Consider the following 25,704-nt stretch of genomic DNA (forward strand, 5'->3'; position numbering starts at 1 on the left):
TGGGGATGGGGGGGACATGGCATGAGCTCAGGCTGTGCACTTATCAGGGGCTCAGTTTCCTGTCCATCCCCCCTGTCTGCCCAAATGCCCAAACCCCAAGGGCCTAGAAGGGTATAAGATCCTTCGAGATGATCCTTTTTTTTTTACCTTTATTTCCTTGAGATGATTCTTAAAAAATTTTCCTAGCAGCCAAGACCTTGTGGGCATTTAGTCTCTGTGAGCCGAGGGTCCCCACTTCTCTCTCTTAGGGGTTTTGGGCCATTTCCCCTCTCCAATAGCTCTCATCTTCTGGCATAGGGGTTGACAAACCGCTGCCCACAGGCCATGCCCAGCCCAACAGATGTCTTTGTCAATAAAGTTTTATTGGCACACTGCCCACTCACAGGGTTGAGTAATCTCGACAGAGACCACATGGCCCACAAAGCCTAAAACATTGATTCTCTGGCCCTTTACAGAAACAGTTTGTCAACTTCTATTCAACTCCCAGGCCAAATCATTTCCCTTGGCTCACTGAAAGGGGCTAACACTTCCCAAAAGGTTTCCTTCTGAAGATCCCCAAAGAAACCAAAAAGGGAGGTGTGCCCAATAAGGCCAGCAGAGATGGGGAGAGATGTGGGTAACCTCTGGCTGGGTGGGGCCAGATGGGGGTGGGACAGGCCTGGGCTGGCCTTGCTAGGTAGGGGACAGCCCACCTGGGGTACAGCAACAGGAAGTGATTGCCCCATTCTGAACTCAGACCCACTTGGCTAGCCCCACTTAAAGCCTCGGAGAGCCTAGGTCAGTGGTCGGCAAACTGCGGCTCGCGAGCCACATGCGGCTCTTTGGCCCCTTGAGTGTGGCTCTTCCACAAAATACCGACTTCTGTGCATGGGCCATGAAGTTTCAATCGCACTGTATGTGTGCGCCCGCACGTGGTATTTTGTGGTATTTTGTGGAAGAGCCACACTCAAGGGGCCAAAGAGCCACATGTGGCTCGCGAGCTGCAGTTTGCCGACCACGGCCTAGGTGCATCTAGCCTGTCTCAGGCCTCCTGGGGCGTGAAAGCAGGGCCAGCATAGCTCTTTCTGCCCCAGGAGGCTTCCCACTGCTAGACCCCGTGGGCCGCAGAATGTTTGTCTCTGGGTGCACTCCCCCGGAGTCTCTCCACCCCCCACTCCAGCTGACCCGATGTCTGGGATTGCCTGTGGGGAGCCATCAGACAGGTGTCAGCATTTTCTTGGTGCATCTGGTCTGAGCACCGTCCCCGCTGCTCCTGGAGTATGCGTCTTCTGGTGCCCCAGAGCTGAGTGAGCCAAGCTCATGGGAGATGTGGCTGATGGTGGCTGGTCACTGAGCAGGGACTGTATACCAGGCACTGTAGGCTGAGCACTGACTGCCTATGACCTCCTTTAAGCCTCACAGCAACCTAGAAGGTAAATGTATCGTTTCATCTGGATTTTTACAAGTGAGGGAACAGGTTCAGAGAGGTTGAGTAACTTCCTCAAAGGAGCAGAGCTGGATTTGAATCTGGACGGTCAGACCCCAGAGGCCTTGCTAAAGCTCTCCACCGGAGCCCCACTCTTTCGGCTTATGTTAGGAACTGGCCGAGCCAGGCTTCCCAGTTTGGGGGGGGGGGGGCAGCGGGGGGGGAAGGAGCAGCCTGCAATCAGAAGGCGGCTTGCTGAGGAAGGACCAAGGGAGAGTTAGGTGCGTTAAATGGTGAGTGGCAAACTGATCACCTGAGGTCTGTGTCCCCACGAGGGATGGACACTGGATTAGCTGTGGGACTTCAGCCAAGTCACTTAACCTCTCTAGTTCATTTTTCCCACCTGAAAAATGGAGAGAAGACCATATCATTGTAGGTTTATTGTGAAAAACAAATGAGTTCTATATGTCAGTGCTCAGCACGATGCTTGGTGTACAGTACATGCTGTGTAAACGTTTGCTGCTGCTACGATTATGATTACTGTCTGTCACTGGGTCAGGCAGCAGTGCTGGCCAGTGCTGGAGGGCAGTACAAGGTTTTTATCTCAGTGTTTGTATGAGGGTGCGTGTAGGGTTTGTATCTCAACTTGCATCTCAACGTTTCCTCCTCACTGTCCCTCCTGCAGCCAGCGCTATGCTCCTTGCAGCGATGAACAGTTCAGCAGAGAAAGCCCCAGCTGGAGTGTTCCCAGACCTGCTTCTATTACTGGCTCTGCCACTCTGTGCTTGTGGGAACTTGGGCTGGTTACTTCCCTTGTCCGAACTCATTTTCCTTCCCTGTAAAATGGGGTGGGATATGCATACCCACCTCAAGGGATTGTTGTGGAGAGGAAATGAGTGATTATACACCACGGTGGCTGGTCCATGTTTATTACATGTTAATTTGCTAGAAATGTTCACACCATTGGTTAGGCTAAGCGCTTTCTGCCTCATAATCTGTGTACCGTGGGGCCTTGACTTACGAGTGTCCCGACTAACGAGTTTTTTGAGATACCAGCTGTCTCCTGGCCGATTTTTTGCATTGAGTTGATAGAGTAATTTGAGTTAACGAGCTCCTTAACGAGCTCGGTCTCGGATCGAATTAAACTCATAAGTCAAGGCCCCACTGTACATAAAAGCTTAAGCGACCAAACGACCAGTCAATCGGTCGCTATGACGCACACTGACCACCAGGGGCAGACGCTCAATGCAGGAGCTGCCCCCTGGTGGTCAGTGTGCTCCCACAATGGGAGCACCGCTCGGCAAGCTTACCGAGCAGTGGCGGTGGCAGGTGCAGTGGGGCCGGGATGAGCAAAGCAGTGCGGGCTCCTCCTGCTGCTTCGTGCACTACTACACCCCTCAGGTACACCACCTGCTGGCAGTCCGACATCCCCTGAGGGGTCCTGGGTTGTGAGGGTGCAGGCCAGGATGAGGGACCCCACCGGTGCCCAAATTCATGCACCAGGCCTCTAGTGTTATTATATCACGCCTCAGGATCTTATGTTCTTTTAGGTGCTTTGACTTTGCTTCTCCCTCTTGGCAGGAGGAAACTTTTAACCTCATTTCACAGATGAGGAAACAGGCCCAGATCAGACATGGCTTCTGTGCCTGGAAAAGGGCCCTCATCTCTTCTGGTCACTAAAGGTCCCTGTTCTGGGTTGGAGTTGAGGTGTGAGACTCTAAAATGAGGCATCCTCCCATTCTGCCAGCGCCTGTCTGTCTTCCTCAGGGGGTGGGTCTGGGGCAAGGGCTAGAGAAGACATCCAGGCCAGTGGTGTGGTGCCCCACGCCTAGACACTGGCCTTGTGCTCTCCAGCCCTGAGGTTTGAATTCCAGACTCAGGCTGCTGAGCCTGCTGGCCTGGTGAGGATCCTTGGAGCCACCAAGCCCTGTGGGGCCAGCCACCCACAGGGCCAAAGACAAAGGTCCAGGCTGCCTTCTCCAGGGCAGTCATAACCCAGCCCACGGGCCCTGTTCCAAGCAAGGATTGTGTGGGCTTCTCCATGCTCCAAAGGATGCCTGCGTTTCGGCAGACACCTCATTATCCCGGTCCCAGCCGGCCTCTGCCTCTGTAATCACTTTGGCCAGCCCACGCCCAGCAGCCAGCCCAGGGCCAGGAAATCACTCCCCTCCCCTCCCCCGCCTTCCGCCAGCTGCTCTACGGGTGCCTGCAGCCACTCACCCGGTGGACCGCCTGCCTGCCTAACGGTTCTCTCTCCTCTGATTCTCTTCTCCCACTGCTGCCTGCCCTCGGGGACTCGGAAGTGTGGCTCTCCAGCTGGGCTGAGTCTCCCAAAAAGGACGCGACAGGTACTGCCCAGGGTGCATGCGAGTGCATGTGTGTGAACATGTGCGTCCCAGGCATCCGCGTGTGGGAGCCAGTGCTGCCGGCCCCTTGCCGCATGCTTCCCTGAGAGATGCAGCAGCCCTCTGTTGGTTCGCCCGGCATCCTCTCTGCCTCCTCCACTGCCTACACTCTGCCTGCCTTTCGACCCTGTTAGGTCTCAGGTCCGGCCTCGGAGGCTTCTGATGGGCAGTGACCACATAGCTCAGTGTGTAGCAAATGCACTCTGGACCCAGAGAGTGTGGGTTTGAACCCCAGCTCTGCTGCGTCCTGGGCTGTGCTGCCTTGGCGGGGTTCGGTGACCGCCCTAAGTGGATGCAGTGCTCCCCACCTCTTGGGGAGCCTGGCACTCTGAGAGTTATCATCATCTTCAACAATTAACTCAATTGGCCGTCCCTGTGAAATGGGCCAGCCCAGGGTTACTAATCTCACTCCAGGCAGCTAACTGGAGGCAGGAGCGGAAGCCTGGCTCCCAGTGGTCCGCACTGGAGAGGGCAGGGAGCTGCAGCAGGAAGTGGGGAGGCCTGTGACTGCGAGGGGGGGGTCACAGCCCCGGGGCCCCAGGGATGCAGAGTCTCTGGAGGCTTTCCAGGCTGTGGGCTACCTGGCCCGGGTTGGCCTCAGAGACTTGGGCCTGTGCCCTGTGTCTGTCCGGGCAGAGCTGGGCCAGGGGTCGGGCTTGCCTGTAGTCTTTGATCTTACTGGCTAGTGGCAGGCAGAGGGTGGGATTTGCAGAAGGCTTTTCCAGGAGCCCCTCCATTTCTGAGAGTGCTACCTGACACTCCCCCCAGTTTCCCCTTACACCCCCTCCCTTCCTCATCCCTTACTTCCTCAGCCCAAACCTGAGAGTAGAGGTTCAGGCTTGGAGATTGTGGAATAGGCAGAGGGTCAGAGGTCAGAGGGAGCTAGCTGGGCCAGCCCCAGGGGTCAGAGCCCCAGGCTCAGCCCCTCCCTCCACAGCTGTGGACAGGGAATAGGAGGTGGACATCTGTGAGGGGGGACCCAAGGGGAAGGCAGCAGTCAGGTGGACCCCTCGCCTGTCCCAAGCCCCTTGCAGTCGTCCTCCTGGTGTTGCCTGTGACGAGGGCCTGGGCCTGAGCTAATCACTGGGCTCCTGTCCCTTTTTCCCCTCTCCTCGAGCCAGTGAGCCCGAGCCCACTTGGCCCACAACAATACATTTTATTCACCAAACGTATAGCCTGGCCGCCCGAGGGCCTGTGGAGAAGCTGTAGGCTGAGTCCGGCTGGGAGGAACCAGTGGTGAGGGGAGGGACTGGAGGGACCTTGGTGGGATGTCCAGGGGTTGGGGGGGGCATGGAGAGTTTGGGGAGCCTGGGGCAGGGGCCACCACAAGGCTTGGCTTCTTAGGATGAGCCCAGCTGTTGGGAGAGAGAGGCTGTGGTGGGCGGGGGGTGGGGTGAGGAGACCAGCCAGACTGGAATCCAGGGTCAGAATCCTAGGTGGGTCGCCAGGTCTCTCTGGGCTTGGTTTCCCCATCTGGAATGTGGGAGGGTTTGATGAGACAGAAAACTCAGCGGGAGGTAAGGTCTTCGGGTTGCTTCGCCTGATCCAGCTCTACAGGGCCTGTGGCCTGCCAAGAGGCCAGTCTCAGAGGGTCATGGTGCAGAGCCGCAGCCTCGGCCACCCTTCTCCTGGCCCCTGTGGCCCTTGCCCTGAGCTGCCTGCTGCTTCTGAGGCTGCGGAGGAACCTAAACCCCTCCTGGTCCTCCCCCAATTTCCCACTTCTGTTTGCTTTATAAACACTGTTTACAGTTTACATAGGGCATTAACCCTGTCACCTTATATCATGCCCAGAGCAACCCCACGGGACAGGTCCTGTTTCTGTTTCTGTTTACAGATGAGGAAGGTAAAGCTCAGAGAGCTTAAGTGTCCTCCCCAGGGTCACAGAGCCAGTAGGGGCAAGGCAGGACTGGACCTCAGACCCTTAGATTCCAGTCGTATGCTTTTGTGTCATAAATCTCGGGTAATTATTGTGTCCAGTGCCATGTCATATGGCACCCGTCCTGGGGCATCAACTCTCAACAGAGAGACTTTTGTCTGAAGCACGAGGTCTGGTTGGGCCACAGCGTCACACAAAAGATTCAGTGCAGGACAGGAACAAGCACTACGGTGAGAGCGATCGGGCGACTCCTGGAGGCAGAGATGGTTGGGGAGCATCGGGGTTGGTAGGAAGAAGGGCATTCTAGGCGGGGTGGGGGGGCAGGGGGGTGAGGGGCAGGGGAGGGGGGACCGGGACAGCCACAGCAAAGGCTTGGAAGGAAGAACCTGCGTAGAGCACTGTGGCTGGCACAGAGCGATGCCCGAGGCATGTGCATGGAATGATGAATGTTGCCTGGAACAGGACGGTTGTGTGTCAGGGAACTTGAGGAGCTCACATGGTCAAGAAAGACTGAACTTGAGTTTGGCCTTTCTTCTATAAGCCACAGGGACCCACTGGAGTAGGGGGTTGACTTGGCAAAAGCCTTGTTAAGAAGTTTAAATTGGCAGCCAAGACCGGGCAGGAGCCAGCGGCCCCTCCAGGTGGCAGTCGGAGTGCAGATGTGAGGCGAGGGTAGGGCAGGGCTCTGGGGAAGGCACAAGGGCCCATCCCTGGATGAGGCTCTTACAAAGCCCCCTTCCAACCGGGAGGGGCTCTCCTCTCCAAAAGGGTCCACCCCTTCTCCAAGTCTCTGCCAAACCCTTTGCATCTGAAGACAGGAGTCTCCCTCCACTGCCTCTCCTCCTCTCTGGGGCCAACCCCTTCAACCCCTGATTTTCCAGGCCTTGGTTGGGAGGAGATCCAGCCTCTGTGGAATGACATCACCCACCGACCCGCCTGCCGAGTAGTTTCTCATCTGGATACCTGCTCCCAGCTCACGCCCACCCGGGCAGCCCTGGGCAGGCAACACCCTGAGAGGCAGCTGCCAGAGCGAGCAAGCTGGGAGCCAGCATGTGCTGGAGGAGGGCAGCCAGGAGCACAGAGTGTCTGTGTGTCCATCTGTCCATCCCCCAGCCTTTGGCGCAGCCTCCAAGAAGTGCCACCGCCTGTCTTGTGTGCTCTGGAATGTCTAGAGAGCATTTCCTTACCCTTTCTACCTGTACCCCAGAGTGTCAGTCTTCAGGAAGCTCCGGCCAGTATTCCAAGGGGCTGGGGGAAGGAGTATGTAGATTTTTCCCCCTCTTTGAAATCTTGTCTCAGGTTTCCTTGGCTTCGATTAAAATGAGCTGATGTCTCTCCACTCCCCAGCACCCCTGCTTGTCCTCTCCGGCAGCGTCTGACCACTTGCTCCTCTGTGCTTTGCTCCCTTCCACAGTTTAGTTGTCTAGTTTCCCCAAATTTCAGAAGCGAGGCCCTGCCTGGTGTATCTGTATTGGCTCAAAACAAACCAGTAAGTCACTTTGTGCATCTGTCTGCCTGTTCATTCATTTCATTCACTTCACAAACACTTACTGAGCGCCAGCCCCCTAAGTGGACACTGTGGTCTGCTCAACAGATGTAGCAGGAATCAATGTCTTTATTAAGCGCCGACTGTGTGCCAGGTGTCCGGGACAGGATGAGGCAGGCCCTTCCTTGGAAACCAGGGGTCGGGGTCTCTCTGGAGGCCAGGCACAGCGCACACGTTCAGAACACAAGCACCAGTGTTAGGTGGGCTTGGGTTCAATCCCAGCCATATGACCTCAGGAAAAGTGCTTACTCTCATGCGCCTCAGTCTGCCTGTGTGTGAAATGGGGCTGTAACAAGACCTGCCACATAGGGTTGTTATGAGGATCCAATCAGACAGCGAGATGATGCGGTTGGCACCTGGCATAGTGCTGCCCACGAGTGAGCAGTAACGAGGCTCCTGGTTAATCCTTGGTGTGATCCAGGTGCTCTCAGGAGTTGGACGCTCTCTAACCTGGTGCTGGGGAGCTCCTCTTCTGTTTGTATCTTGCGTTGACACATACTGGAAAGGGAGCCCCTCTTTGTGATGGATGCTCTTAGCCACAGAAGCGCCGGTGTCCCCCAGGGGCCCGATGGGAGGTAGTCTCTTGTCAGCACTGTGCCCAGCACTGCCTCTGTCCTGCTGGCTGTGTCTGAGCGCAGAGCCAGGCTGGCCCTGCTGCCTAGCTGTTGGTTGCATTTCTGCCTGAAATACAATCCTGGCTTTGGAGGGGTTGCCTGGGTTAGGGTCCCTTCTGGGTCTCCATTGGGCTGAGCTGGAGTTGCAGGATCCTGGGAGAAAACTGTCAGGGGCAATGGGTTTCTTTCCCTTTTGTTGCCCTAGGTTGGGCACATCCTCAGCCACCAGCGACCCAAGGGGTGTCTAAAATATACCCCAGACCACTTAAATCTGGGTCTCTGGGGGTGGGACCCAGGCATCTGTATTCTTTAAAAGCTCCCTGGGTGATTTTGTGAGACCAAGTCAAGGATCTTCGTGCTAGAAGAACGGGATGCCTGGAAACAGAAATCAGGCCGTTCTGTAATGGAAAGAGAAATGGGCTTGAGCCTAAAACAGTGAATTTGGTTCTCTCTTCAGCAGCTGTGTGAGTGGGGACGAGCCTCTTGGCTTCTCTGGGCCTCTGAGTTGTCTTTTGCGAAACGGGAAGGTAAGGAGGTGGTTGTTAAGGATAACTTGGGACGGTGTACGTGCCTGGCACAGAATGTTGGCAAGTTGGACTCAAGCACAGAGGGAACGTGGCCGCAGGCTGAAGCACCAAGGGGGCTGTGGAGCCTGGGAAGCCTCGCAGCGGGTGGTGTACAGCCTTCCAGGAGGCTGGCATCTGTATAGAGCGGTAGACGCATAGCTGAAGGTGCTAGGAATTCCTGTAGGTTCGGGAGGGCCTCCTGTGGGAGGCGACCAGTGGGTCTCTGGTTTGTGGATCCTCTGAGCTCCTTGTGGCATACAGTGTCTTAGGTGTTTTGTGCCACCTCCACCCTAGTGATGGTGGTGGTAATAGTGAAGCACAGAGAGGTGTAAGCAGCATGTCCGGTGCCGCACACCAGTAAACTGAGGTGGGCACGCAGTATGTCCACCTCCTAGTTCCGTGTTTACTTAGTGAATGTTTGCTTAGCTGGCTGAGGAGGACAGAGAAGTTGTTTGCTGCTCGGGAGCCTGCCCTCCTGCTAAGCCCCACCTTTGACCCCCTCGAGCTCCACGAAACTGCCAGGAGAGGGCAGCTGGAGGCTTCTAGGAGCCTGACCACACGCCCCAGCGTTCAAGGCTGAGGGAGACTGAGTCAGTCTCCATGGGGCCAGTGGGCAGCAGCCTGGCCAGACCAATGCCCCCTCTGGAAGCAGGTCTGGGAGAGCCGGCCTGAGGCTGGTCCGCGGTGCGTGCCAGGCCCTGGGCTTGGTGGCAGCACCCTGGTGAGCCCAAGGGGTAGGCAAGGAGCCGAACTCAAGGAAAAGTTGGGGAGGGGGGTGCGGGCTGGGCTGGCCTGCTGCTGGCTTTCTTCTTGGGTTTCAAGTAAACAGTCTCGGCCCTCCTCCCCCTCCCCTGCCTCCACCCCCGGCTCCTCATTCGATGGGTCTCATGTGTTTCTATTTAAGGGTTGCGAGTAAACCCCAGTGATTGGCGGCCTCAAACCCTCTTGACTTCTCGCCTGGGCCCGGGCTGTGGAGACCGTCTCTCCCGCTCTCTCCCTCTCCCTCCTGAGGGGAGGACTGCTGACTCTCTCTCTCTCTCTGGGTTTACAGGGGCCGGGGGAGAGGCAGGAGCCCTCCTCCTCGCCTTGCCTTTCTCTCTCTCTCTCTCCTACGCTCTGGCTTCAGCCCTCATGGGCCGCCCACCCGCAGCCCTCCCCTCACGCCCCTGTCGCCGAGGGGTCTGGAGAGACCACGTCCGCCCCAGGCCTCTCCGCTGCCTCCCGCGTGCGGGGCTGTGACTAACTCATCGCAGCAGCAGGCTTCCCCTCTGAGTTGCCTCGGCCTCCGTCTCTGCCCCTCTCTGTCTGTCTCTCTCCTGCCCCCACCCTCCCTCCGTCCCCTGGCTCCCCATGTCCCCCGGCCCCCGCGGTGCAGCGGGCCGGTGTGGGGCCTTGCTATATGGCCTGTCCTGGGGGCCCAGCGAGCTGCGAACCCTGGCTGCGGGCAGCCCCTCGGAGCGGCGCTGGCGACAGAGCAGCCTCCCCCGAGGCCGATGGACAGGGGGCGCCCCGGCCGCGGGGCCATGGCTGGCCGCTGGCTCACCGCGTGCTTTCTGCCCTCGCCAGGTGCCGACACCAGCGCCGAGCCCATGATCCTGGAACAGTACGTGGTGGTGTCCAACTATAAGAAGCAGGAGAACTCGGAGCTGAGCCTCCAGGCCGGGGAGGTGGTGGATGTCATCGAGAAGAACGAAAGCGGTGAGTGCCCTGGCCGCCCGCTCGGGGGTCCCGCCGGCTCCTCGGATGGACTGGACGGCGGGTTTTGTTCCCTGCCTCCTCCCCCACCGCTGCAGCTATACGTTATTTCCATCTGGCGGGGAGAGGGCTGAAGAGGCTGAAGTTTCCCCTGTTGGTTTGGGCTGCAGGCCAGCAGTTTGCCTGGTGGTGGAAGAATGTGTCCACCGCTCGGGGTGATTAACCGGCTGTGTTAATGCAAGGCCGGGGTGGCAGCGTGGGTATAGCTATCGCCCCACGTTTAGGGTCCCCGTGTCCTCTGAGGTCCCTGGGGAGGGTAGCTCCCAGCTCAGGGGCACCCTACAGCAGCTTCCCCATGTAGGGTCTTCCTAGAAGCCAGGGTCCAGGCAGGGGTGGGGGAAGGCAGGCCATGACGTCACTGGGGGTCCAGGGTCCTGGGCCCCTGGTGTGTTGTCTGAGGAAAGGCCAGGCCTTGGGGGGGTTGGCTGGTGTCTGGGCAGTGAGCTGACTGCCCCTTGCCGAGCTGAAGGCTGCCAGGACCTGGGAAGAAGGCCCAGACAGGGGGATGAAGCCAGGTCCCGGGGCCAGGGAGGGTCCTGCAGCAGCCGCCTTGTCACTGGGAGCTGAGGCTTTGTCTTGTCTAGGGCTGTCCAGGGCGCTGCTGGTTCCAAGGTCCTCTCCAAGTGGACCAAGTGCCTCAGTGCCCTTCGCGGCAGGAGCCTCTGTAGGTGGGGAGAGGAGTCCAGTTTGAGTGCGGCCCCTGCAGGACCACGGGCGACTCTGGCCCAGGACATGGAGCAGCCGCTTGCCCAGGGTCTGCGGGACTTGAGTTGGTTCCTGGGCTGTGTTTTGGTTTCGGTTTGCTGTGAGGGCAGGCCCGTGCACAGGAGCCTCTCTGGGCTGTGTGCGGAGGATCCTCCCAGAGGGGTGGTGCCTGTTCTCCTTTTCCTTCCATGCTCATTTCCCTCCCAGTAGTTTGAGCTCTGAAAGGAAGGCAGACCAAAGGATGACTGTGCCCATCCTACAGATGAACTGACACACAGAAAATCTGAGGGGAAGTGAGTCATCTGAGGTCAAAAGCAGAACAGAACAGGAATGTTCCTGGGCCCCTGATTTCTGTGCTGGTGGGCAGCAAGTAGCCGTGGAGATGCTAAGGAAATCCCAGCAGACTGCCTGGGGGAGGTGAGCTTAAGCTGTGATGCCAAGCGTAGGCCTGACCTTCCTGGGTTTGGGGCCTTCGAAGCCTGTTCCCCTCTCAGAGACCTCAGGCTCTACCTTTGTGCCTGGAGTCACCACCAAGGTAGATGGCAGCAGTGGTCCCCTCGGCAGCCACGTCCTGAGTGTAAGGCCTGGGCCCTCACCCCGTGTGTCTCCACGGGTCCTCCTGCACAGCGTTGCCTGCAGCCTTTGTTCTAGCACCAGTCCTACGTCCCGCCCCCCAGGAGGCTGCATTGTCACCGCGACCTGGCTCTGGGAACCCTACGCACCCAGCGCAGGAGATCTCTGCTGGTGGACCTGGAGACACCAGCTGGGGAGAAAGATGTTTGTTTTGGAGCTTGCTCCAAAGAAAGGCAGGCCCATTTCTCCGTATAAGGTCAAGTCTGCTCAGAAGCAGAGTTCTGGCTTAGGGACCCTTCTGCCACCTCGCTGCCTTGGAGCAGCAGGAGGAGTGGGTACCAGCCACTGGCCAGGACTCCCTGATTCTCAGGGGTGGTGTCCTCTGCCTTCCCATCAAACTAGGACCCTGGGAACACATGGAGTCCTGCCTAGGAGTGGAGAAGGAAGTGCCTTGACAAAGTGGGGGTTCTGTGTTAGACCTGGGAAGGCCTAGAGGCACCTCCTCTTCTAAGGGGTCCAGATGGCTGTTTGAGGGGGCTCAGGCAGCCTGACTCCCCAGAGCAGCCGAGTCTGGCACACAGACCCTCTGAGGGAGCTGCTGTCCCTAGAAGCCCACCACCTGCTCCTGGCTGGGTAGCTTCAAGTCCCTTGATCCCTCTGGGCCTCAGTTGTCCCTTCTGTAAATTGGACATAATCTGGTGACTGCTTGGGTCCAGGGCCTAGAGGAGATGAGCTCCCTGAGCCCTCTCCCATGTCTGAACTCCGTGGCTGGGAGACTCCATAGGGCCCTGGGGGTCAGCTGGGAGAGCCTTCCGAAATGTGGCTTTTCCACTCCTCTGCGAGTTTTGTACCTTTATCCTTGGTGGAGACAGCTGCTCAGCAGCCAATGTTTACACAGGGACCTTGCAGTGCTGTGTTTACCGTGTAAACCCACACTCTCTGTTGCCATAAACCCAGGAGGCCTGGCCCTGGCTAGATGGCTGAGTTGGTTGGAGAATCATCCCTCACACCAAAAGGTTGTGGGTTCCATTTCCTGTCAGGGCACACGTCTAGGTTGTGGGTTCAATCCTCCGTCAGGATACATACGGGAGGCAACCAATCAATGTGTCTCTTTCTCTCCCTAAAAATCAGGGAAAGCATATCCTCGGGTGAGGATTGGGGGGAAAAAAGCCAGGCAGCCTGGACTGTAGACCAGCTTCACCAGAGAAACTGAGTGGGTGGAGGGAGAAAGGAAGCGGGCCAAGCTACAGATCCTCTGGTGGGTGGTTTCCCAGATCAAGGGAGCTGAGCGTCTGATGGTGGGAGAGGGGAGGTGTGCTGTGCATCCTGCAAGCTGGCTTTGGAAGGAGTGGTGAGTGAGGCTTTTGAACTCAGGAACAAAGACCCAATTGTGACGCCTTTGACCTTGGGACTTGGTGGGTGTGTTGAGGCATTTCCACTTGAATTGTTGGGGCAGCAGTCCCAGTTAGCACCAGTCCTGCTCCCCAGGGCCTCGCCTCGCCCACTGGGAGCCAGGACTCTGCCTGTGTCCCCTTCTGGCTGGGCTGGAAGTCCCTTGACCAGAATGTCCATAGACGGATCCAGCCACCTCTGGTTTTACCTGCTCATCAGAGCCCTCTGCCTGGGACCTTAGCCACCAAGCATTTTGGTGGTGTGGTTGTGCCAGTGCTCTGTAAACTTATTGGTCTAAAGAGAGATGTGTCTGGAAGATAATTGAGAGTTAGTAAACAGTAAAAACCAGGATTTGGGCCATGCACTTCACATGTATCATTTTACTGCAACGTGGAAAGAACCCATGAAGTAGAAGGTACTTCAACCATTTCATGGCTAAAGTAACGGACTAAAAGGTTGTCATTTCCCTAGAGTCCAATGGTTGAGATCTCTCCCCTCTACAGAGGATATGGGTGGAGGGTGAGAGTGCCGATCCTGGGCAGGCTCATCCCTGACCTGCTGATGCTGCTGGTCAGGGAAAGACAAGGACATTGCTCCCTGCAATGTCCTTGCAGAAGGATGCCTCTGTGTCCCTCCTTCCAGCATGGTGCTCGTAGGTAGTGGAAATACATGTTGTTCCTTGTTTCTTTGAACTTGGGGCAGCAGCCAAGAGGATTAGAGGAGGAGGATGTATACTCAGCCCTGAGGACAAGCCTATTCTAGGGAACAGAGGTGGACAGAAGTCAAAGACAGCCAAAGCGAGACCTGAGTGGCGTCAGGGAAAACATTTCTGATCAAGCAGTGTGCCTGGGGCCCAGCCAGGGAAGGACTGTTTTTCTCCGTTGGTCAAGAGGGACACATCTAGCTGAATGATTCAACGGCTTTGCTAGCTTTGCCAACCAGCAGGGCAGGCGTCCACCATTGTTGTCTTGTCTTTGGAAGCCCCTTCCCTCTTGACAGAAACAGTGGTACCTGAGATGCTTCTTTTCTAGGACATTCTTATGCCTCAAAGGCCACATTGGCTTCACCTCCCAGCAGGCACAATCTGGTCTGAGTTCTGGCAGAGTGTGGTGGCAAGGCCCCAGTTGCTCTGATTTCTGTGTTGAGCAGAGCTACATGCAACGTTCCAGGATTGTTTCTTTCTCAGGACTAGGGGCCAAGGGAGGATGTGGGAATATGAGTCAACAGATGCTCATTCTTTTTCTGCCTCAGCTTTCCTTCTCTGGGTCTTTGCTTTTTCCCTGGCACCAGTGTGATAACACTGCGAGTTCTTAACTTCCTTGGAGAGCACATAGCTATAGGATCAAAGATAAAGGCATTGTGCTAGCAAGGAATTTTGAGCTCTGCTGGCCCATCAGGTGAGAAATTGTACAGGCAAGAAAACTAAGCCTTGGATAGATAGCCACTCAGACTTGCTCATTGTTGAAAAGATTATTGAAGACTAGAGGCTTGGTGCACGAATTCTTGGGGTGGCCTGTGGAGATCAGGCCCAGCTCCCGCCCCCAGCCCTGCAGCCCCGCTTGGCACCCTGCCTTGGCCTGGCACCGCCCTCTCACCTGCTCCAACATCCCACCATGGTCCCGCTCTCGTAGGGGCCCATCGGGGCAGCAGCGCCTCCACTGCCGCCTGCTGCCAGCACCATGTCACCAATGCTCACCATGTTCCACATCGCCCCCTGGTGGTCAGCAGTTGAATTCCTGGTTGAACAACCAGGAATAGTGAGCAGTTGAATTCCTGGTTGAACGACCACCTGAGGGGACAATTTGCATATTAGGCTTTTATTATATAGGTCACAGTGGTTCTCAACCTTCCTAATGCCACGACCCTTTAATCCAGTTCCTCATGTTGTGGTAACCCCCAACCATAAAATTATTTTCGTTGCTACTTCATAACTGTAATTTTGCTACTGTTATGAATCGTAATGTAAATATCTGATATGCAGGATGTATTTTCAGGGGTCGCGACCCACAGGTTGAGAACTGTTGAAGGATAATTGAAAAGATGCAGGAAAATCTCACCAAATACATCCCAGCCTCACGGGGATTGGAAACCAGAAAGTCAACATGAGCCAAAGCAGCTACTCTTGTCTCTGTCTCTCTCAGGTACCATATAGATTTTAGGCCCAGTTTTGAACTTCTCCTAACTACAGATCAGCCTTCCTTCTCTTCCTGTTCACTCATAACAGCAGCCTGTCCTCCTGCTGTTGGTTTTCAGAACTGGCTCTGTATGACTTTTCAGTGGAGGTCACCACCACCAATTTACAATGACTTCTGGTTCCCTGAGTTCAAAATTTGATGTTTGAATCCGATTGGTTCCTGGCCAGCCAATGAATTGACAGACCTTAGACCAGGTGTCCAGTCCTGGACCAATCAGCTGTGTCCAGGAGAAGTGCCGTGGGGTATAAACTTGACTTCCTAGCCAACTTCTTCAGCAGTGGGTGTTGGAAGGCAGGTTTTAAAGAAGGGAGATATAGAGGGGGTGAGGTACCCCAAAATATGTTGGCTGCAACTATTTTGCTTGTTTTGTCACTGTGTGTGTAGTGGAGACAACCAGGAATCAGGAGTTTTAATACTGGGTTTGTGTGCTGTAAGTTGCCATCACTTAATTTCTGTTTCTTCATAAGTATAAGGGAGCAGTGACACATACTATGTGGCCTTTAAAATGAAAAATATCTTTATCACTAGGACAAACGAATAAGCTTTCTTCTCAGAGTGGTGTGTTTTAATGCTTATTTTGTATTGTCCAAAGATAACACATTCTTCAGCCACGTATTTTGTGAGTTGGAATCTTCTTGACATTGAGGATGCATCTCTTCTGTTACTTAGATATTTCTTTTCCTGAACATTGTTATGACTTGTTCTACGTGGGCTTTTTGCAAGGGAGAAGTAGACCACACGTAGTATTCATTCATTTCACAATTCTCAAATGCCTCCTTTATCCAAGGCCCTGTGTGGATCAGGTTCACACCCATAAGGTTCCTACTCTTACGGGACTTAGACTGTAATTGATATGAGCATTTTGGGTACTGAAGGGATGGACAGTAATGTGAGGTGGAGGTACTTTTGCACACTTTTTATTGCTTTAGGTGGACTTCTGCATATCTTCTACATCTTTTTGCTTAGTTTATGTGCTTACTAAGGAACCACTTGCTTGCGTAATTCAGAATGCCAAGCCACCCCAGAAGAGAGATCCCAATAAAGACAAGATAGGCTGTTTCTAGACAGGCAGGTTGATTGCAATCTGCATTGCAGATAAGTGAACTAACACCCTTAACTCTGCAGCAGCCTTTTAAGCATTTGGTTCCAGTGAGCCAGCCCCATTTGGATGTGGTGCCTGGCCCCCATGAGGCCCTGTTCAGCCATCAGAAGGCCTTGGTCTTTGACACCATTTCTCTTAAGTGTCACACATGTGTGTTCCTGCTATATCAGCTGATTTGGCAATTCCTGAGTCCATTCTGGTCCAAGAGTGTTTTTAATGTGTACTTCTCATCCACTTCGCGGAGCTGGCTGGAAGGGAAAGGGCCATAGAGCATACATCCAGGAGCGGGAATGGCATCCCCATCCAGCCCTGGGCCCCTCGACCCAGCTTTATTCACCCCAGGCTAGAGAGTGTTTTGGGGATGTGATTACAGCTAACCTAGCCAATTTAGGTAAGCCTGGTTTAAACGTTGATTTTGCATTTCCTAGTAACCCTGGGAAAGTCCACCTCTAAACATCAGTTTTTTTACCTGTAAAATGGGGATAATTGTACCCACAGCTGTAGGGTTGGTAGATGCTGATTCAAAAGGAAGTCAGTGCTTCGCGCAGGGTCCGGCTTATTCTGGAGGCTCAGTACATGATAGTCTCTGGTAAGATCGCTGGGCTGTGACCGTGGGGCCCACAGCAGGCCAGTGTCTCCCAGGTGGCCACGGTTTTCCCACCAGCCAGGACATGGATCACACTCAGTGGTGTCAGAGGAGTCTCTCAGCCATGATGGTTTGTGAGGTGCGTAAAGCAAGCATGGAGCTTCCTGCAGGGCCGTGAAGCCAGGAGAGCGTGCTGGGGACCAGTCGCACTCCTGGAGCCCTTGCTCGGGCAGCTGTCCTTGCCCCAGTCTAAGACAGGAGAAAGAGTTGGGGACAGAAGTCATGTTCTCATTGGTGACCCAGGAGCAGTACCCTTATGGGGTCAGGGGGCTTCATGCAAACCACCTGTGACACCCTCAGTGGCTCTGTTCACCCCAGGACTCTGAAGTAGTAGGGGCATGTGTGAATAGGAGGTGGGAGCTAGCATAGTTGGAAAAGGCTGGCTGGAGGGTGATCTGGGATTTGGAGAGAGAGGAGGGTAGATGAGCAGAGAGGGGAGGGAATGCAGTTCCAGGGGAGTGGAGTGCGAGGTGGAGGCTGGGCTCGTTGGGGCTGAGACAGCACGGCAGGTGTGTGGTTGCCTTGAGCAGGTGTGTGCTGATGGAGAAGGTAGAAGTTGGGCAGCAGTGGATGGGGCTGTGGAAGGTAGGGGAGCAGGGTGGGACCTGAAAATAGTGGTACTTTGAAGACAGTGGTCCTGCCCGCAGGAGGAAGGTGGCAGGTGAGGGTGTGTCCTGGAACTGGAACTGGAACTTGCGCTTTCCTTTAGCCGGGTCTTCACCGGCTGCTGTTAGGGAGGTGTACAGGGCTTGTCAGTTCTGAGCGCTGCCAGCCACCTGCCTGGAGCCAGCTGCCAGGTGGCTGGGTGGGACAGTGGACTGTGGGCACTCCCTCTGCCCTGTCTCCACCTGCTCAGGTTGGGCAAGTGGAATGGCTGGTCACACTGACCTCACATTGACTTGGTGGACCTGTCCTGTCCCAAACTCCCCCAAGGCCATTTTCCTTGGACATTCATTTCTGAGTAAAAAACAGGTGGTGCAGTGGTGACTTTGGAAACCCAGCTCAAGTACTGGAGCACTCATGCCAGCCTCAGCCCCAGGGCAGTGCCCAGCTGCTTCCCTTTTGGGGGAACAAAGAAGATTGCTCTGAGCCTGTTCACAATCACCTCCAAAACGCCACTTTCCTGGGTTTGAACGCCAGGGGACCGGTTGAACCACACACGGCTCAGACCCCAGCAAGGCCAGTCTCCAGGTGGTCAGCCGTCACTAAATCCATATTATGGTAGTTGAGTAAGTGCCAGGCCAGGGCCAGAGGAGACCTTTGAACAAAGCCCCACCCTCTTGAGGCTCACAAGTGAACCAGGAAGATAGCAGTAGATTTTGAGAAATACAATGCAGGAGATGAACAGGGCACTGACAGCAAATAAGCCAGGGAGGAGGGGATAGAGTGTGGCGAGGGAGGCCTCTCTGAGTGCATGGGGCCTGGGGGTGGAGAGAGAACCAGAGGCCAGTTGGAGGATTCGAGGCCAGGTGGTACCAAGCCACGGCATGTTGTTCGAGGTGTGACAGCCACCACACACCAGTGAGAGTCTGCAGAATAGCCAGCAGGTGACCTCATCCCCACTCCAGACATACCTTAGCCCAGGTGCCCAGGGAGCAGGCAGCACCGGAGACCTTCCCACTCCCAACACACGTACAGGGCCTTTGTCCCCAGTAGAAGTGACAGGTCTCACCACAGGCTGAAGGGCGGGGAAGAGATCTCCCCGCGCACGGTTTCCCCCACTCTTACATAAGAGATTTCCACCCTGGCGTTGGCACTGTCAGGGAATTCGGGCTGAGAAATTGCCCTTGTTCTGTCCCCAGATTATCCCTGAGCCGCGTGGTGTTATACTCCTCGGCACTTGGGTTTTCAGTAATCGCCCTGGTGGTGGTAGGGTTACCCGGGGTAGTCGTCCTCGCCTCTATCAGCATCTTTTCAGATTCCATAACCTCATCCTCTGCGTTCCCGGGGCTGACCTGTATTCCCTGGCCTCGCTGCGGGGAGATGGGCAGGGTGACCCAGTTAACCCAGTTGCCCCGAGCAGCCTGGTGGGAGCCAGTGTTCCCTGGGGCTCCCCATCCTGGGAGCTGAGCTGTCGAATCCCAATAAGTGGAGGGAAGCTTCTGGCTCGTGTAACCCTCGAGTTCATTTCTGTGTATGTTTGAAGTTTGCTACATGAAATTATTGGGGGGTTTTGTTTCATTTAATTGCCTCAGCCTCAGCATTTACATTTCCCTTCTTAGGCACCTCTCGGGCTCATGCAAAAATGCATTTGCCTCCCCTAAGCTTTTATTGGACTGGATTGTAGGGAAGTGGCCAGGCACCACGGGAGGTGAGAGAGAGCCAAACTCAGGGAAAGAGTCTGCCAAGGACTGGCCATAAAGTGAGCGAACCACAAGTGGATTCGAGGCTGGTGTGCTCCGACTGCAAATCCCTCTCCCCTGTTATATCTGGCCCATCGGCATCGCCACGGTCCGCCCTTGGATCACCGAGTCCCAGAATCGTGTGTTTTAAGGAACTTCTAAGCTCAGTGGCCTGAAGCCTGCGTGTCTGTTTCCTTCGCCTCGTGCTGGCGGGTCATCCGAGAGGTCAAGGCCACCTGGGGAGTGCCTGCTCATGCCAGATAGTAAGGGATTTGAGACATTTTTTCAAGGTGACCTTTTTCCAAATCAGAATATTTTGTTTTACAAGATTTGCAACTGTAGTTTATAAAACATGTTAGTAAGAGGAAGGCAGATGTTGACATTCCATCTTTCCGAGGCAGAAACCGAAGCCCAGAGTGGTTAAGTGACTGGCTTCAGGTTGTGTAGCCGGGCGGTGGGGCATCGGCTCTCCGTACACGCTATGTAGCCAGTGTTTGGAAATCTGGATGTTTAGAAATCTCTTCCTTGGGTTTGGAAGTAAACGCCAAACCCTAGAGTCTTCTGCTGTGTGGGTTCCCCAGGCCACAGAGAGTGGGGGGAGAGGTCAGATCTGCTGAAGTCCTGGCTGAGGTAGGAGAAAGGCGGAGGGAGGGCCAGAGGGAACAGGAAAGGGAAGGGAATCGTGCTGACTCAGTTTCCTGCAGAGGAGTTGCGTGAATGTTCCAGCGTTTGGCTCAGCCAGGTCTCTGGGCCCGGACCTGACCTGATAGGTGGACGGGTAAGGGGCACATGTGATTTCCCCAGAGATTTGCTCAGCAGAGCCCTGGAAGGCAGGGCTGAGGGTGTGAGGGCAGACCCTGGGCTGTGCTGGTCAGATCCCCAGCTCACAATGCCTTCCCCTTTGTCCAAATAAATAGACCTGTCCGGGCCCCCTCCCAACCCCACAGGCCCAAGGAGGAGCTGCCATTCTGCCCCCACCCCCTCCGCCGCGTCTCAGCATCTCAGCCCTGTCTGAGTGAGGCCCTGCACCCAGGGGTCTGCTCCTACAGGGTGCGGTTTGCTCACTCAGTCAACAGACACGGAGCACCTGCTGTGTGTTCTGTGGTGTGCCCAGCACTGGGGTGCAGCAGTTGGCAAAAACAGCTGCCCCTGTCTTCCCGTCACTGGAGGTGGGCATCCCAGCGCTGTCTCCTACCTGCAGGATAAAGGCCCAGATGCAGCCGGTCGGTCATTTTCACAGTGCACGACCACGTGCAAGGCGGAAAGCAAGTGGCTGAGTTGGGTGGTCAGGGAAGTCGTCTGGAAGAGGTGGCCCTTGAACAGGGAAGGCCCTGAAGGGGGAAGGTGCTGCGAGCTGAGCGAACCAGAATGACACACACAAAGGTGTGGGGGGTGGCGTGGACCAGCGTGACCAGGAGCACCTGGGGCTGCCTGAGAGAAGACGCTCACCCAGCAGTGAGCAGGCAGAGGGGCAGTGCTGAGGGCCTTGGAGGGCCTCAGCTGTCAGGTGAAGGAGGGCTTTCCCCGTCCTTCCTTGCCAAGCTGAGGGAGGCATCTATGACCATCTGCCTGGGAAAGTGAAGCCACTCGCCCAGTGTCCCGTGGCGAGTTCATGGCAGGACTGTCTCACAGCTGCGGACTGGCCGCAGAGGTGGCCGTCTCTGAGGGCCGCTGGCATCTCCCAGCACCATCAAAGCCTCACAGCCTGCTTGGGGTGGGGTGTACCCCAGCTCACCTCTGAGTGAGGCCCTGTCCCCCTCTCCCCCAGGTGAGGGGCGGAGGGGAGCAGACGCCTCAGCTCCCCGACCTGGGCCCCTCCGCCTGGTGCTAAAGCTGAGCCTGGAGCAGGCCCCAGACGTGGAGGCGCTTCCTGCATATTGTTCAGACAGACTCCTTTTTTCACACGTGGTGACTTCCCCCTGTAAGGTCATCTCCGGAGGCCTCAGCTTGAGAAAGCAGACTCCCCCGTGTAGCAACGTCGCGTCTCAGAGCCAAGGTGGGGGTATCCCACTGGCTGGCTGTGGGTCTACCCCAGACCTGAGGCTCTGCCCCCGGCCTCTTGTTCCACCCTTCCCCCAGGAAGGCGGTGAGGCCGCTGTTGAGGTTGGCCAGACCTCCAGTCCCGGAGTTTCTGGACACTCTGTCTTGCTCATTTATTGTCTGTACTTCTAATGTACATCCATCCTCTCAAGGCCAGAGCCTCCTTTCCGCTCATCGTGCCTCCCATCTTTTTATTGTCCAGGATTTTGAGCTGCTGCCATCAGGACGCACCCACTGCGAGGCTGGGGTCTCCGGCCCTGCACCAGGGCCTGCCGTGCTGGCTGCAGGCTTCTCCCGGGCGTGGCCAAGTGACCTCCCTGGGCCTGGGAGGCTTTCTGCCAGTTCTAGCCGCCCACTTCTTGCCCACGGCCTTGGGTCAAGGGATTGCCACTTGGCACTGGACTCATCTCAGTGGGCAGAGCGACAGTGTGCCCTCGTGGAAGGAATGCCGGGATTTTAGGAGGATCTTGGTCCATCTAGGTTCCAGGCTCAGCCACCCACTAGTCAGGTGACCTCAGAAAAGCCACGTTACCTCCTTGTGCAGCAGCTTTCCTCCCCTGTAAGACGGAGGTGTGATTAGCAGGGAAGACAGTGACCTTGCTTGCTTCCCAGAGACCAAGCTCCCGCATCCCCCTGACCGTCGTGCTGTTAGCCAGCTAAGAAGCAGTCCTTTCCTCCTCGCGATGCTGGAGCTCCTAAAATCCCCTCTCACCTCTGGGGCTCTGAGAAAGAGCGGTTTCAGCTTAGAGGGAGCAGGCGAGGGGAATTTGACCATGTTGGCAAGCCTTCAGCCAGCTCTCCCGAGCAGCCAAATGGGTCACTGGCTGCAAATGTCCCTGGGTTTGTAATGATGATCGCAGGGCTCGTGGGCTCCTGGACACCTTTGGAATGGGTTTTGTGAGGCCAAATGCTTTGCAGATTAAATTTCCGGAGAAAGAGCAGCTGAGAAGTAGTCTTGAGCTTTGCTAAGCCACTTCTGGGCTATGGCAGCAAAAGGGGTGTGTGTGTGTGTGTGTGTGTGTGTGTGTGTGTGTGTGTTTCTCTAATAAAAGGGGGGGCGGGGTGTAGGCAAAAAAGGAAGATAGTCCAATCCCCAGCCCTCCTCTCTCTTTCAATTTGCATCAGCCAATGGGACGGCCAGTGCTGCTGTGTTGTCCAGGATGGTGCTGGTAACAAGGAATATGATTAGTGTTGTGGAATTTCATGGTAGGGGTTGGGGGTGGCTTCCCCCCGCCCCTTTTTTAAATAAAGTAATGTTTTGAAGAGTTGCCCTGGAAAACTGCTGAAAGCAGAGAGGCTGATGGACGTTTTTGGTCATGTCAGACGAGGACAAGATTCTCCAAGTGAGCGAGGGTGTCTCTCTCCGTCAGCGGCGCTGCAGGGTTCCAGGGATACCCTGCCAGAACGCAAGCAAGGGGCTGTAATCACAAACAGGCCGGGATCAGTTACAACCAGAAGTATTACTTTAGACTCTTGGCTTTGATGGGGAAGAATGCAGTTTCCCTTGCCCCTCCTCCATCCTTCTCAAGTTCAGTAAGATCTGTGAAAGCAATAGCGGCTGGGGCTTAAAGAGAGGCCCAAACTCAAGCCAGTGAGGGGTCTCAAAGCCCCCCCGCATGGTAGGGCTCCCCTGACCTCCACCAGGACTGGGAGGGGGTGTTGCCTGACTTATTTGCTGTCCCCATTCCTCCCAGGGGTAAACTGGAGAAGCCCATTTTCCTAGAGTCTTCCTTGTCTACCTGGGGCCTCCTCACCTCCATCTTTTCTTGCCCACCAACCCAGTGTCCTGACCCTTCTGCATATTTAAGCCGGCATTTTCTTTTTCTCGTGTTTGCCATGTACCTAGCACTGTGGGTTGGGGAGAGAAGGTCAAGTGGCTCAGCACATTCGAGGCATGCCCTTGAAAATGAAAAAATAATGGGGCTCTTACCCCTCTTAACCCCAACACAGCCCTGGGAGCCCTGCTTCTCACCCCCCTCCTCACCTCAACCAGCACCTCCTAGGCAAGCATCAGATCAACACCTTCATGCCTGGGTGTAAATGACACCACTCCCCAGAGTGTTGGTATTTAAGTCGGCAGAGTGTTGGTACTGTGAGGGGCGTACTGCCCCCTGGCACGGGTAATGGGAGCAGGACCAGGTTTGGCAAATGCCTAGACCTCCTTGCCAACAAAGCAAGGCTTTTAACTGTTCCTTGGAGGGGAGGAAGGAAGTTGACTTCATCATGAGAGCTTTGCACGGGGAGCGTGAGCATCCAGAGCTCCTGCCTCAGTGCCTCCCTCGTGAGTGTTTAACCCCATTCCTCTGCTTCTGAGCCCCGCCCTGTGTCCCAGCCTCACTCCACAGCCGGACACAGATTCGCCTCCTTAGTCTTCAAGGGCTTCCACTTTAAAAAATATATTTTTATTGATTTCAGAGAGGAAGAGAGGGGGAGAGAGATAGAAATATCAATGATGAGAGAGAATCATTGATGGGTTGCCTCCTGCATGCCCCCTACTGGGAATTGAGCCCGTAACCCGGGCATGTGCCCTTGACCAGGAATCAAACTGTGACCTCCTGGTTCATAGGTTGATGCTCAATCACTGAGCCACATTGACCAGGCCAGGGCTTCCACCCTTGATGGGGCCAGAGCGACTTGTCAGCACTGATGGACGGCTGGGAGGAGGATGCTGGACCCAGGGGCTTAGCTTGCCCTGCATACCCTCATCTCTCAGCATCCAGGGGACCCACCACCACCAGAGGGCCCTTGGAGGAGAAACTTCATTCTAGAAGTGGTTTCAGGGTTGGGGGCCCTGGGTGGGTGGGAACTTTGATGCAGAGCCTGGGACAGAGTGAGGATGGAGATATCCATATTGCAGTTTAATGGACAGGCCAGAGCTGGGAGCTGGAGCCAAAAACAATATTACTCACTTCTTGGGGAGTGAAGTTACGGCCTGTCATGGCCAAGGGCTGGAGCTCAGCTGGAGTGTCTTGGGCCTAACACTGCTGGGGCATATTTAAAGATGGGGAATCTTCAGACTGGTAGACATCTGTTGTCTTGCTGTATCCAGGCCTCCCACCTTAGAACCACTTGTAGGATGGAGTGACTCCTCCCAAGGGCTAAGCCATGGTGGGCTGACCCCAAGGGGCCTGGGAGGTGAGTATGTGGAAGGCAGGCAAGATCAGTGACTTCCCAGATTCAAAGCCCATTTCTCTGCCGTCAGGAACCAGGATCTTCCTGCTGATCATAGTGTGGTGTTGATCAAAGGCTGGGCCTCATTCAGCGCGGAGAAAACCAAACCAAACAAACAAGCAAGTGTGTAGTCAGGAGCTGGACATCAGGCATTCATTCAGTCCTCAGCCTTTGTCTCCTGCTGTGTGCCCACACGCAGGCACGGAGCTAAACAGGGAAGACTTGATCTTCATGTTATGGAGCTGACAGTCTCGGGGGAAGTAGACAATTACCTGCTCTGACCTGGCTGTCGTTGGCCGGGACTGTGGTTGGTGGTATGTTTTGAGGCAGGGTGGTGATTCTCTGCAGACCCCTCCGCTTTGGGTGTTGGTAATGCGAGTCACCGGACATTGATAGGGCAGAGATAGAAAGAGCTCCATCACTGATTGGTGTTTGTGGGTGTCCGTCACACTGCCTGACCAGTTACTGTAACGGTGGCGAGTCTGGAATGAGGCATCTGGTCTTGGGGTGTATCCGGTGTGAGTGTGGCCTTTTCTCTTTGGAGTGGGATGGGACCTGTACCAGATCAGCTCCTGGGAACTAGGGAGACAAGATGGTAGCCAGAGACAGGAGACAGAAGGGAAATGCGGCAGGAAAAGCTCAGAGAGAGACAGACCAACGCCTAACTGACCACAACCCAGCAGGGGCTTCGGGGTGGTTACTCAGGACCAGGGTATTCAGGGCTCAAGTTAAGCCCTTAGCTGATTTCTGGAGACTATTCATATTAGGTCTTAGGAGAAGGCAAGAAAGGAATTATTGAAGGGCCTGCTATGTATCAGCAAGTCAAACAGCATCTTTCCCGTAATCACCAGTGCTGCCCTACGACGCACAAGCAGTATGCCTTCCATTTTACAGATGAGAAAGCCGAGGTCCAGAGAGTTCTTCCTCACGCACACTGCCGCCCCTGGTCCATCCTCTGCAGCTCCCTAGGCCCTGAGTGGGGCATCATGGCGGAGAAGCAGTTGGGGCAGCAGGTCTCTGGGGCTGCCCGTTCATGAGCTCCCAGTTGTACCCACCAAAAAGGAGGACTTGATATTTCCTGTGTGAGGAGCCAGGGTACCAGGAGTCCCTGTGGAGGCCTGTGGCCAGTAGGGCTGCTTTAAATGAGCTTGGGGAGGAGCCGCTGGTCCCTCTGCATTCCTCTAAGAACCTCACCCAGGGTGTGGGCTTGTCCCTGGTGTTTGGCCTGTGGGACCTCCCTGAGCTTTGGCTTTTCATTCCTGTGAAGGGAGGGGCCCACATGAAAATGGCCCAATCAGGTGTACGAGCAGACCGAGAGCTGGCTGATGGAATATTAGCTTGCTGGGTGATCTCCGGCAAGTTACGCAATAA

At 55.5% G+C, this 25,704-nt stretch overlaps 1 protein-coding gene across 5 annotated transcripts in view; it reads left to right on the top strand.

The window, feature by feature from the left end:
* Nucleotides 1–25,704, top strand: part of SH3PXD2A (SH3 and PX domains 2A) — a 212,677-nt gene that overhangs the window by 153,647 nt on the left and 33,326 nt on the right. For 3 of the 5 annotated variants that reach the window (XM_036336085.1, XM_036336083.1, XM_036336086.1), the window contains 2 exons: nt 3,709–3,753; nt 9,979–10,110. The exons of 1 other annotated variant lie outside the window; for it this stretch is intronic. In XM_036336085.1, the coding sequence (XP_036191978.1) occupies nt 3,709–3,753; nt 9,979–10,110 (177 nt within the window). The remainder of the gene's footprint in view (nt 1–3,708; nt 3,754–9,978; nt 10,111–25,704) is intronic. One more of the 5 variants, XM_036336084.1, reaches the window with a different exon arrangement.

Source organism: Myotis myotis, unplaced genomic scaffold (genome assembly GCF_014108235.1).
Source record: "Myotis myotis isolate mMyoMyo1 unplaced genomic scaffold, mMyoMyo1.p scaffold_m19_p_15, whole genome shotgun sequence".
NCBI lineage: Eukaryota > Metazoa > Chordata > Mammalia > Chiroptera > Vespertilionidae > Myotis > Myotis myotis.